This window comes from Battus philenor, unplaced genomic scaffold, assembly GCF_028537555.1.
Source record: "Battus philenor isolate CCGP_79_NKW_IND1 unplaced genomic scaffold, ilBatPhil1.0.hap1 SCAF_11, whole genome shotgun sequence".
NCBI classification, from domain to species: domain Eukaryota; kingdom Metazoa; phylum Arthropoda; class Insecta; order Lepidoptera; family Papilionidae; genus Battus; species Battus philenor.
In genome coordinates this window covers 5,551,047-5,564,183 of record NW_027181673.1, presented here as the reverse complement: position 1 = coordinate 5,564,183, position 13,137 = coordinate 5,551,047, and the positions used below count along the sequence as shown (strand labels likewise).

Below are 13,137 nucleotides of genomic sequence, written 5' to 3'. Positions count from 1 at the left end.
CTTTCTTGTCCTTTTACTTACGTATATTTGAATAGATCTATAGTTTTCATCTTTAATCATAAAAGCGTATATGTCAATGCTGTTTGACGAGCTAGTTTTGCGCTACTTGCATCTACTAACTTTCCGCGATCATAACCATTTCGTCGGTCCGTCTAGTGGGGAGACCAAATAGCACGAGGACCTTATAGTCCGCAGAACAGATGGTCGCAAGGACCCTAAGGTAAAGTCTAGGTAAGAGCTATTTACTGACAAGCAGACGCAGGGCGACCACCGGTTGGAAGAATGATAATAATCATCATATTTTCATCGACTTACCTCTGATTGATGCTTCATCTTCCAATTCAATATTCGGCGCTAATACCTCTATGCTGTTATAAACTTCTAATCTATCAATAACTAAACCTCTTGCGTCTTTATCAAGCCTCGCCTTCCTCAAAAGTCCATCTCTCGTCTGCTGAGGTTTCCTCAACGCTTTGCAATCTATTTTCGGGCAATCCCCTTTACACAGCTCGACACCACAAGTCAAATGCAGCTTCGCTCTATCGGGGAACTTGAAGGCGGCAAAGGTCACCACGGCGTGTTGATACGTCATAATATTCTTAAACATATAGTCGGGGTCGTTTTTAATTTGTTTCAACTTAATTGATTCGTCGAAGTTTTGTTGAGGATCGACTGATTTCAGATCAGAAATGTCAATTTCGGAACCGTGATGCTTATGTTCATGAATAGATGGGCTACTGAAGATTGACTCGTCAATTGGGCAGCCGGTTTCATCCAGAAGTTTCTGTGATGCCTCTCCAAGCCCATCGTGTGCAATGCAATTTGTCACACGTAGGCCAACACCCACTGTAATGTTTACATAAATAAGTTATGTTATAAAGTTAATGTCTTAACCTGAGCTATAAATTAAATATATATGTCGTAACACTGTCAGTTCAGACGGCATGGATAGATGGCGTTAGTAGTTGATTGCCTCGCTCCATCGTCAACGGAGACCGGATATGTAAATAATTATTGGAAACAGGTGTTAAATCTTTAAAGTGGTGTAAATATACCTCGTTCAGCTGTAAAAACTTTTGAATCATATAACAATTTTCTAATACTAGAGCTATTTAAAAATTGTTATATCTATTTCCAGATCACTCTGAAATATGTTACATAAATTGATTTTTTCTACGGGAATGCTATAGACAAATAACCTCTGGCAGTACAAAGTCTGCAGGTACAGATAGTATGCAATAATTAATTTTAATAACTAACGATTCGAACTTTCGAAAGGCTTTTACTTCCTATATTATCATTTCATTATTTATTATTTCTGAAACCACTGCTATTTTGATAGGATGTAGATATAAATTCGTTGACGTCAAATGATATACGTTCCCCCTTTTAAAGCTTTTATGTCTATTTATAATCGTCCTGTATATAAAAGAATATTATCGAAAGACTAGTAAATGTTTACCGGGTAAAGTGCACTGGATTAGCAGTCTTGTTGGTTGCCCTACTTCGACGGACGCTGGCTCCGTAGCCGCTGTAGTGGGCGCCAACTCCATCCAAGCGCGAGCAGATTGCACCAATAACTCCCTTTGCTCCAATTCCGCTGGATTTGTGAACCCTTGGCGATTGCGACCCGTTCTATATATGAATATAAAAATTGAACCAATTTAAGACTTTTAATTTTTTTCGCTGAGAAAAATTACTTTACTGCCGGATAGGTTTCACACCCAAAATTGAATAACATACCTCATTTGTCAGTGACAAAGATGTAAGGTTGCGTTTACATGCTAATTGAAATAACGATATTCTCTTGATATTTTGGTAATTGTACCTATTTACCCAAGGACTTGGTGTGTTTTGGATACAAATTTTTACTTATTATTTGATTAGGCATAGCCTTGTAATGATTTCGGTAAAATTTGTAACTTGGTTTAATTCTTGGATACCAATGTCAAGTACATTAGAATACGGCAACAAAGAAATTGTGGCAAATGTATAAAATAGTTTACTATTGTTAACGCCCCTTTTTATGGAAATAGCCCTGTCCATCGAATATAGCGTCATCTACAATTATAGCGGAAATTCGCCATTTTTGTTATTGCGTAATGTGCAATGTTAGTGAAGAAAAGTTTTAATTTACTCTGTGGTTTGCTTTGGAATAGATATTAGTATGGGTTAGATTGGTGACAAAAGACATATCTTTTTGATGACATCATCGCATATCTTTTGTCTTAGGATCCGTCAATGAAAATAACATGTAGTTGCCGGAACAGAGACTCCCTAGCTTTGCATCCTAAAACGAGGCCTAGACTGCATTATACCCTTTAAGTTTGAATCTAAAAATGCATGTAAGGCGTCAAAAATACGCTTTAAATATAAATATATCTTAATATGCCAGTGTACACGTAATATTTTCCTTTACCGTTTATGTACCGTAGTTAATTTACAGTTAACATAATTATGCGTCTGCCAGGAATAAAACCCGCAACCTACTATACTAATCATATTCCTCTATCGCTAGGTTACGATAGCTTTAGCTTATTCCAAAGCGATAACATCAATTTAAAAATATATTAAATATAATTAAAGGTTGTTTACCTAACTTTCTTAGCTTCCTGACCGGATATTTCTTGTAGTTTGGTCTTGATAACACCTTCGAGGGCTGAGCTTTGTATTCTAACCGCGCGTGGTTGCAATTTACACCTAGAATTTAGATGGTTAGGTAAAAAATAATAAAAATCTAAATTAATGCTATAAAATTACAGTTCGCTGTGATTGAACATTTTAATGGTATATATTATAACAACAAATATATAAAACATAACACATGTGTTAAATGTAAAAATAGTTTAGTTTGAATTCATTAAAATAAATAAAAATTTACGGAAATATTTCTTTATTAAAGATGAATATGAATTTTTTATTATATTAAAGTACATAATTAACAGTAAAGGCTTGAAAGTATTAAACAAAACACATAAAATAGTGGAGATTATAAAGTACGAAACTGAAAATTATGATGATGATAAAAAAGCATATTTCATAAATTTTTTAAAAAATTCTTTTATGTGTTTGATGATGACGTCGTAACAATATTCAGAGCGTACATTCCGCTGTTTATTAAAGTAAGTTATCTATGAACGAATAATGTCAAAGCTAATTTGTAATATTATTTTCAAATAAATTATGTCAATTTTAATATGTTTGACAGATTAAAGTGCTATCAAAACAAAAGAGGCGCCTGGAAAATCGAATTAGCAAATCATTCATAACAAGAATCTGAGTTCGATCTACTTACCTCACCATTAGCTCCTGGTCTGAGGATTGCTGCAACTGGCGGTCCATCTGCACGATCAGCTCAACAGTGTAGTAAAGATCCTCGTTGTCATCCGGTTCTTCCACCGTTGAGTTCAAAGTAGATGTGCGAACACCACAGGCGTTTGTTGGTAAATGCAATGAAACATTTTGTTGCATCTTTCCTGCAAAGGAATATATATTTTTACAAATAATTTTACCTTTGGGATTATTTAAAGACCATTTGTTTACTTCATAAGAGTGTCATCGTCAGCGACACATCGAAAAGGGGAATTCCATTGAAATAAAATTGTTTATTTACATCGGTATAAATACGGGCGAAGCTCTAATGAATATAAACATTTCTACTTCGTAGTGTTATTACCTCAAGACCTACCAACTCTAAAAAGAATCTAACAAGCGTAATTTCATAGAGTAGAATCAAGTTAAGCTCCCTTGTAATGGCATCTTTTTACGTAAAACACAAAGTCAAGACAGTTCCATGCACGCTTTCATCATAGTTAAGCGTACTACAAACTCAGTCGGTTTTTCATTTGTGATCACTTTTATAGACGTCCGTTATTGTAACTTATTAACAAGCTTTATTATCACTTGAACACATTTACACTTTTCCAGGATTTAAGAAGCGATTTAGAAAGCGTACAATTGCTTACAAACTAGTTATTAATTCAATGTAGCTTGTTTAAAAATGCATTATGTAAATAGATATTAAAAAATAATTGTATTAAAAGTTTCCATGAATTACAGTCAAATGAAACTTATCTTGCTTAATAAGTAGATGGTGAAAAACCATGTCAACGATCACCTACCTGTTGGTCCGATTAAGTCCAGTCAATAATTAAACATCCTACTTCTACTGCCATGAGGAAAGCAGAATATAGTAAGGCATGGAAACAACTCGACATCGATTCCATTAAAGCGTTTCAAGACGGGCAGGAAGTTCATTAATAAATAGACGATTTAGAGAAAGAACTTAATTATCATATTATTATCGTTTCTAGCAATGAAAATTTTACGGGCGAATCTTATAACAGCGGCTGCTGAACTTTCAGGGATCAACTTTTCTTTAAAAATCTTGAGTCATCGTTTTTTTGCTGCGTGTATGATCATGCTTCATTATTAATTTACACCATTATGTAACGAAACGTATCAAATATTGTTAGTAGTGCGTATTACTGTATATATTTTTCCACTTATTGGTAAATATTACCCGGCACTCAATTTGGCCCACCGGAAATAGTAATCTTTTAAAAACACAATCGGCCTTAACTACTCCATATACAAACAAAGATGCCTGAGAGACAAAGGCGATTTTTTACGAAACCGAACTCACCCGATCTTTACTATATATCTTACTCTTCTGCCCGATGTGCTAATTTGTGCTTCTACTATTATTTCTCTCTTACCTTGCACTCTGCATTCCCTGGAGAAGTCTTTGCTGAAGATGAGGCCTTTGAAAGGCTGTTCCATGGTTACGTGCACAGCCACTGAATTTTTATCGCAAGCCGTTGACACGTCGATGACCCTGTTGGGGTGACACTGAGCCTGACTGGCTGCCAGGCACCATATTAACGCCACACGCCACATGGCCACGTGTCCTGAAAGATAATGCGCAATGGTAAGCATTTTAGTTTAGATTGGTTATAAAATACCGCAATTTCTGAAGACGAGTGTGGACATTTAGCTCTAAGACACGGTCGTTTAGGATGGGCCTTACAAAAAGGCTCAAAGTCACCCTGAGAGCTGCGAAGATTGCCATGCTTGGAGCTTTTCGGCAATATCGAATCAGAAATGATATCCGCAGAAGATCTAAGATTTCCGATGCAGTTCGAGGAGTTGTTAAGTTAAACGTAAATTCAAGTAAAGTAAAACCAACTCTATTAAAAACATAAAATAATAAATTATTGTATTCGTTATGAAGTGTAAAAAAATTGTAGCTTAATAAATAAATAAAATTATCCAGGTAACGTATTTCATTTTCATGTTTCATCATTTGCTGACAACAGCTTAAAAGAATTATTTACTAAATCTTATGAAAAAAATAGATATTTGAATGTCGACCTCTTGTTGCTACATTTATGTATTTTCATAGACACTCTAGTGTACATTGTCCAGCTTATTGTTCACTCTTTTCTTGACTTTACGGTTCAGAGAATTTCAGTACAGAATGTAATCGACAGATGAATCACAAGAAACTTAAAACAATTGATTCGGATGGCAACAGAAAGAGGCGATCTAGTCATTGCGGTTGGCGTTGCGGTCATTGAGTCGGAAATAGCGACAATTCAAACAATTTTGCCGCCATGGAGTACCGACCACTGATAGATACTATTTTAAATTGTCGGCCAGCTCACTTAAAGATATACAGTATGATTGGTTATAGATGTAAAAGCTCTAAAAGAGGGTATAACTCATTTTGCGAATTAATGTATGGTGCACTATATCCAAAAATCAATGGTTTCAGATATAATTAATACATTAATGATGATATAGCAAGAAAAAGCGTTTTCAAAATTTGGTTTACTACATATTCAAATAAATTATTGTTTACTATTTGTCCCTGCAGCCTTTGTTCTTGCAGAAATTATTAGCCTCTCGCACTTCAATAGAATAAATAAATTATTGCAAAATATTTCAAAATTATCACATTATACAGGGAGGTTAAAAATACATGTAAAAGTTTTAAAGGTTTTGTTGAACAATGAACTGTACATTCACCCTTTTAAATTTTTATACCTTTAACCAATTATCGTATATACGCCAAGATAGAGTACGTAAAATGTTCGTGAAAACTATATATAAATAACTGTATCGTTGTTAATTAAAACATGTATTTATTAAAAAATTCTTATTATTTTGTGATACAGCTACTTGTGTATTATGAAAATTTATTAAACATAAAAGTATGTTTTTGAAATAGTATTTTTTTTAATAAAAATATGAATATTAACTGGTTTAATAAATGATAAAAGTTTGTTAATAATTATCTACGATGGTAACCCAGCGATAGAGAACTGACACTTACAATTGTGGACGTAGGATCTTATTTTCATGATACGATTTGAAATAAATCACACTTAATGCATTAATTAGATTGGATTGCCGTTGCTCATAAAAAAAATTCCTAATAAGACGCTGCGATCGCCAACATGCCTGCCAAGCGTTGTGATTATGGTATATCCCCTCATAGATATCTTTAGGGGAGGCCTCTGCTTTGCAGTGGGCATCTATAGGCTAAAACTTCATTCATATTGTATGACTGTAATAACTGTGAAAGCGATAACAAAAATCCGTGTGAATTTTTTTGGAGATTCTCTAAAGTTTTGAATAATGTAATATATAAAATTCTCGAGTCACTGTGTGCGTGAACTCCTCCGAAACGGCTCGACCGATTTTCATGAATCCTAGAGTGCATATCGGACATCTATTTTTCATCCGCCTAAATGTTAAGGTGAAAAAAAAATAAGGTCCACCCCTAATTTTTTTTTTAGACAACATTTTTGTTATTATTTTTTAATGATACAGCATACAAAAATACATACAACCTTAAATTTTTACCCCTCTATGATAATCCCTTATTTTTCATTTGTTAATTAACAACTTTAATTTTTTTGTAAAACAACGATCGCGGGATCAGCTTGTATTCTATAGAATACTTCATCGGTGTATGACCTTAGTAGCTAAAAACAACAATTTTTATACTACTAGTACTATTACCATATATAATTTAAATGTTACTTATCACAATTAACTACATTTACAGATCTAAAAGTAAAAAATACAGAAATAAATAAATGTTTAGTACATTTATTTTTAAGAGCTCGGACTTCAACCGAGCTGTAAAGCCCGTTAATATGAACGAATCATTGATTCAGACAACAGAAAATTAGTAAAGAAGTATCTTATTCAGAATTATTATTTTCATTAATAAAAAAATTTGAAGACTTTATAGAAAAATGTATTTTAAAACCAACATTGTATTATTATTTTGGAATGCAATGATAAGGCCTTTTTATTTCACGTTTACCGTTGTATTTTCGTTTCTTGTTAACAATCTCTGATATTCCACTTCGATTAGCGTAGTTAACAAGACAATTAAACAGTTTATCCTGCCCACAAACAAAGTAGGCCCACAAGATTTAAACACACAGTTATGCGTAATGGATACCAAGAAAGTTATTTAGTGTATGATCAAAATACTTAATATGTATATACAAAAATGTGCATAAAGTCGCAACGTATTTCTTTCACATTCCTTTTAGTTTTTTTTTAAGAATAAACCTCTGTAACAATATTAAAATTTTCTATTCTCTTTGACGTAAAAACGGTATAATTTAATAAAGTAAATATTTAGTTAAGTATTAATGAGATGTAGCACTGTATATCTTGAGATGGCTAAACTATCATCACCATCATCGCTTAACAATAATCAGGTTTATTCCATTTGCACCTGATATTCACGAACCGAGAATCGTCCTTTTGGAAACTTCGTTACGGAGTGCAAAACGAAAGAGTGACAACTGAAGCCGAGGTCCGTTCACAGAGACCCGGACTCCATAGGGTGACCCAAGAGTTTAGGGGCTTAACAATCGGGTAAAATAAATAGTGTGCCACCTTAAACCCGGTGAAACTGTAAGGGTGAGCAACAAAAGCATTTATCGATGACCAAATAATTTATAATGTCAAAAGACCTATAATCAAGTCTATCTATGACATACAGCTTATAAGTTAATCCCAGTAAGTTATATAATAACACCTTTGCTTACAAAAAATAATTTATGATAACTTTTTTTAATTTTTAAGTGCCGATTAATTTATAACCGTTCTTTTCGCTACGTAGAAAGAACGTGTTTTATTACAATATTTCTTAAGATAACGTTGTATTTCTACTATCACTTGTCGCTGTTGTACTACTAATTTATTTAATTTTATGTATAATTATGAATGGAGGTAATTAATTAACGTCAGAGTTTACAGTTCATTCGTTTGTCATTTAAATTTAGTTAAAATTTTTTTTTATAAAAGCACTGGCCAAAATTGAAAGACCGCAGGAGATATCTATATATATATATAGATCGACTATAATAAATAACTACTTTAATATAAGTGAAAACTTCTGCTCTGTATCCAAGGTGTAGAACATCGTATACTCTCATTGTAACAAACAACGGCTCGTTTTATAACGTAAACAGTTATAAAAGATTACGCAATTACTAATTACGTTTAATTAAAACTGTAAATGAATTTTTAACTCTCTGAGAGTCGTGTGAAAGGACTTTAAAGAATGTTGCCCTACACTGCAGTTAGTGAGAGGTATGGCGGGGCAATCCGTTGTTTTAACATTAGATGATACTTTCAATTGCTTACATAAAATTTTGATTATTTTGTTCAAGCAAAACTCATGAATAATAAATCATATGACCGTTTTAAACTTTTTACTTTCTACATTTAGACATATTGATATAAAGAACATGCTGATCGGCAAGTCGATGTTGCAGTGGGTGCGCCACATTACCTGTAGAACAGGTAGCCAGAAGGTCCTTAAGTTTCTGAACTGAATTTCACGGATCAGCAAGAGCAGCATAGGCTGTCCTTCAACGAAATGTACAGACAACCTTGTTTAAAGTCTTTAAATAAAGCTGAATGCAGACAATTTGATACCAAAATTTATGGGAGAGTCTGTCGCTCTACGACTGAAATGATAATGATTTAAATATAAATTTAAATGAAATATAACTGCCTCGTGCACTGTAAAGGCTTACATGAAATGCCGGTAGAATTAGAGCCGTCTCAATGTGGTAAAATTGTTAAAATATGGGCCCGAGCCGAGGCTATTATCGTAAATGCAGTCTACCTCAAAATACTTTTGCAGATCCTGACTTACATAGAATGTAGAAAAAATGTTTGAGACACTCTGGCCAATAATTAATGGTTTCAGAATTAGTAAATAACGTAATGATAATACGGTAAGAATAACGTTGTCAAAGTTCAATTTACAACATTTTAAAATTATTTATCGTGTACTATCTGTGCCTGTATACTTTATGCTGCAAAAAACTATTGGTCATTGAGTACATTTAAAAAGAAAAAAATAGAGTGATAACTTTAAGCAGTGTGATTGGAAATAGGTGTGAGAGCTTTAAAGTTTTTTGCACATATGAACTATACATTCACCCCTTTAAAACTTTTGTACTAATAACCCTATGTAATCAAAAAATCAAAAATGGTTTCGGCCGTAGATATAAGGTTGATTTATAATTATAATTGTACATATAATATGTAGTTAAATATACAACGGTAAAGTTATTTTAATTATATTCTCTTTCTGCGTTTGAAAATCATTCAGTGAAAGTCCGTTCATCCAAGTCGCGTGTGATTCGAGCGACCGAAAAATCTATTAGTTTCTGGTTTACGACACAGTTAAGATCGTACCGATAGATAGGTGAATCGGTGACCGGAATACCAATATAATACCGAATGAACGAACGGACCGAATCGAAAGGGAACGTTTATTGAGATAGGATTAAAACTGTTCTAAAATTTCTTTCTTCGTTGATAAATACAACTTAACATTTTCATTTACATGAAATTCATTGTACAGGTTGATTGGTTATTGTCTTAAAAGAATTAAACGTATGAATGTAAAGCTTATTTGCTGGTAATTAATGTAAAAACTAACGACACCGTCCTAGCTCGAGGTGTTGCTCGTTACAAGAGGTGGACAGGGCATGTTGCTCGTGTAACTGATGGCCATTGGGGCTGAAAGTTTCTCGTGTGGCGACCACGAGCTGCTAGACAGAGTGTAGAACTCTCCCTAGGTAGACCGATGACGTAATGAAGGTCGCGGGAAGTTGCTGGATACAGGCAGAACAAGACCGATCGTCGTGACGGTCTTTGGGCAAGACCTTTACTTTGCAGTGGGCGTCAATCGGCTGATATGAATGAATCTATGGCACACGCTATCCAAAATCAATAGTTTCCGAAATAATAAATAACGTAATGATGATTAAGTAAGAAATGGTTTTTAGAATTTGAATAACTACGTAATAAAATAATTTATGTTTACTAATTGTTCCTGCAGTACGTACTGCCTGTAGTTATTAATCAGCCGCATTCCAAAAGAATACACGTGTAATATATTTTAAAGCGATCCCTTGACATATGATTGGTTAGTTTTGTAGTTTATTACTGACAAATGACCTATACAATCACCCTTTAAAAGTAACGCCGGTAACCAAACATCCTGTATCTTGTAGCACCTATATATGTTTAACAATGTAATGTATCATTGATGTAAATAAAAACACATACAAATTCAAAACGGTTACATTGCATAGCAAAAGAAGAGTCTTTAATTTTTATTACCAATTAGCTATGTAAATAAATGTTGTATCGAAATATCGAAACGATAGACTGAAATTGATACTGGCTATGATTTAAATTGAATGTTTATCGTTAACAAAAACGAATAAGAACATATCGGGAGCTATAAAATTGATTAAAACTAAATCAAAACCCTCGAGGCTTTTGTTTAATTAAATCGAGAGGTTTAAATTAGGTTTCAATTACTACTTTCTCTGACCTCAATGCATAAAGCCAAATAAGTAACTTATTATCGACGTTTATCATGTAGTTAAATGGAATGCTATTTTCTGTTATGTTGAAGAATGTTCTAGTTTTAATTAGAAACTTAGATATTTTTCACTTTAATTCTTTACTAGTAACGAATAGCTAGTGTCAGACTATAACAAGATGGCTACGCTGATTTATTATAAATTATCACACGATCACCGTAGCATTTATATAGTCATACGTATTTTAATTGTTTTTATCTCTACAATCCTTAGATTTTTTTTTATATTTTACAGTAAAATATTTAGTAACGATTATTTATTCTTTTTACATTTAAAAATTTGCCGACCGAAATAATTAGCAGAAATTAATGAAGAAACTATTTGAGAAAGACCACGTAGTTGTATTGATTGTTTTGATGATCTTGAAAAATGTCTCTCAGCGAAGAATTATAACAAAAATGTTTTTATTTATTATTTTTACTGTGTACAGATAAGTCAAAATATTCAATAATATAGGTATTTGTATATATAATAATAATATAATATATAAACATCGAGTTCGACTTCTTTATCAACGTCCTTTATAACCTATTATTAGATCAGTAAACATATAAACAGTATTGTCAGTCTTAATCATTTATAATTTACTTCAACAAAATAATATCTTTTTAAGTGTAATATGGTAATTTATTTAATTTTATGTGGTATAATTACGGCAGATTATAAATAAAAAATACTGCGTTATAAAGTCTATACGAAATATTGTTAAAATATTAAATTTTTTAAAGCATTATTAATTATTCCAATAATTATATTATTATCAATTTTTTAAATTTTAATTACTTGTATTTTCTAGCAATTTTATCATCGTCTTATAATTTATTTGTATATAACTTATAATAAATAGTATTTATTGGGTAACTCCAACTATACTATTGTTAGATTATATGCTACAACTTAAGTACTAGATCTAAATATATTTATTACCAGTTGTGAAAACTTTTAATTTGTATTCAGAACGAAATTTATCCAGTTATCTGATTATGTGCGCCTTACATGAAAGCACTTGGCGAGTTTCATTTTAAGCTAAAAACACGAAGATTGTTGTCCATAAAGAGTTTTTACAAGTATGTCTCAGGGGTCAAAAGCCAGTCTTAAATATATTTGATGCCAAGTCACAAACATGGATGTTTTATTGCAGGAAGCGTATTGTAATAAAAAATGAGGTACGATACATCAACTAAGACCTGATTACGAGACCTGTTTGTTTGTAATTAAGATATACGTCCAATCATAAATTATATTCATTTAAAAATTAATCATCTTTACTCGTACAACTTACACTATGTAGTACATTTGGTTCGTAATCAGACAGAATAAGTAATAACGGTCTGTATTGAGTCTCTTGTGAGAGCTCATGATCCTAGCTAAATTGCCAACGAGGTAAGAGCTAAGAGTGAAATTTTCTAGTCCTATTTTCCTCAGTGCCTTAAAACGGAGATTTACGACCAATGATGTCTTACTTTGGGCCTCATTAGTAACGACGAAATATGTGAAATATATACGAAAAGATGATGTGAATACAAAATATATACGATATGAAATATATACGAAAAGATTTCTATACGAGATCGAGTCAGGAATCACAAGATTCGTAGACGAACGTAGCCAACCTAGCTCAGCGGTTAGTCTAGATAAAGTGGTAGCGAACAGGCTACATACCGAAGTTAAGATTCTCGTGCGGAAATCACGAAACGGCAAGCGCGGTTTATTACAGATGACCTTGTAAAAGTCGTCGGAATATGCTCGACGCTGGCTGCTTAACACCGGTCCTATTTAAATCCATGGTAGAGAATAAAAGAGTATTTATTAATGATAAAATATTACAATATTTTTTAAATGATTTTATAAAAATGTTGTATGTATAATAGTTGTAGGTATTAATAGAGATAATTTAAAAAAACAAAGAAAGTTTTTTTATCCTCGATTAGGTAAGGATTGCCTTGACGTGATCTAAAAATATTACATTAATCGCCACGTAATGCTTCAGCTCAAACCTTCTTATACAGTACAAATTTCGTACAATAATGTGAATGTCGGAGAAAGTCAAAGTTAAGCTTCTATAATTTATCATAACATGTAAAGCCGTGCCTTGAAGCCCACATTGAAGATTATAATAGAGGTAAACGATTAGGGTCATCGCATCAACGTAGAATTTATCTTGTGCACAGAATTTCAACTTTGTTAGATT

At 32.7% G+C, this 13,137-nt stretch overlaps 1 protein-coding gene across 1 annotated transcript in view; it reads right to left on the bottom strand.

Moving 5' to 3' along the window:
* The window catches only part of cyr (cypher), a 41,293-nt gene that overhangs the window by 728 nt on the left and 27,428 nt on the right, over positions 1-13,137 (bottom strand). Inside the window, exons 3-7 of the mRNA XM_068774257.1 lie at positions 4,719-4,910; positions 3,296-3,476; positions 2,596-2,700; positions 1,463-1,635; positions 316-846 (exon numbers count right to left, since the gene is read on the bottom strand). Coding sequence (XP_068630358.1) covers positions 316-846; positions 1,463-1,635; positions 2,596-2,700; positions 3,296-3,476; positions 4,719-4,899 — 1,171 coding nt within the window. The 5' untranslated portion in view covers positions 4,900-4,910. The remainder of the gene's footprint in view (positions 1-315; positions 847-1,462; positions 1,636-2,595; positions 2,701-3,295; positions 3,477-4,718; positions 4,911-13,137) is intronic.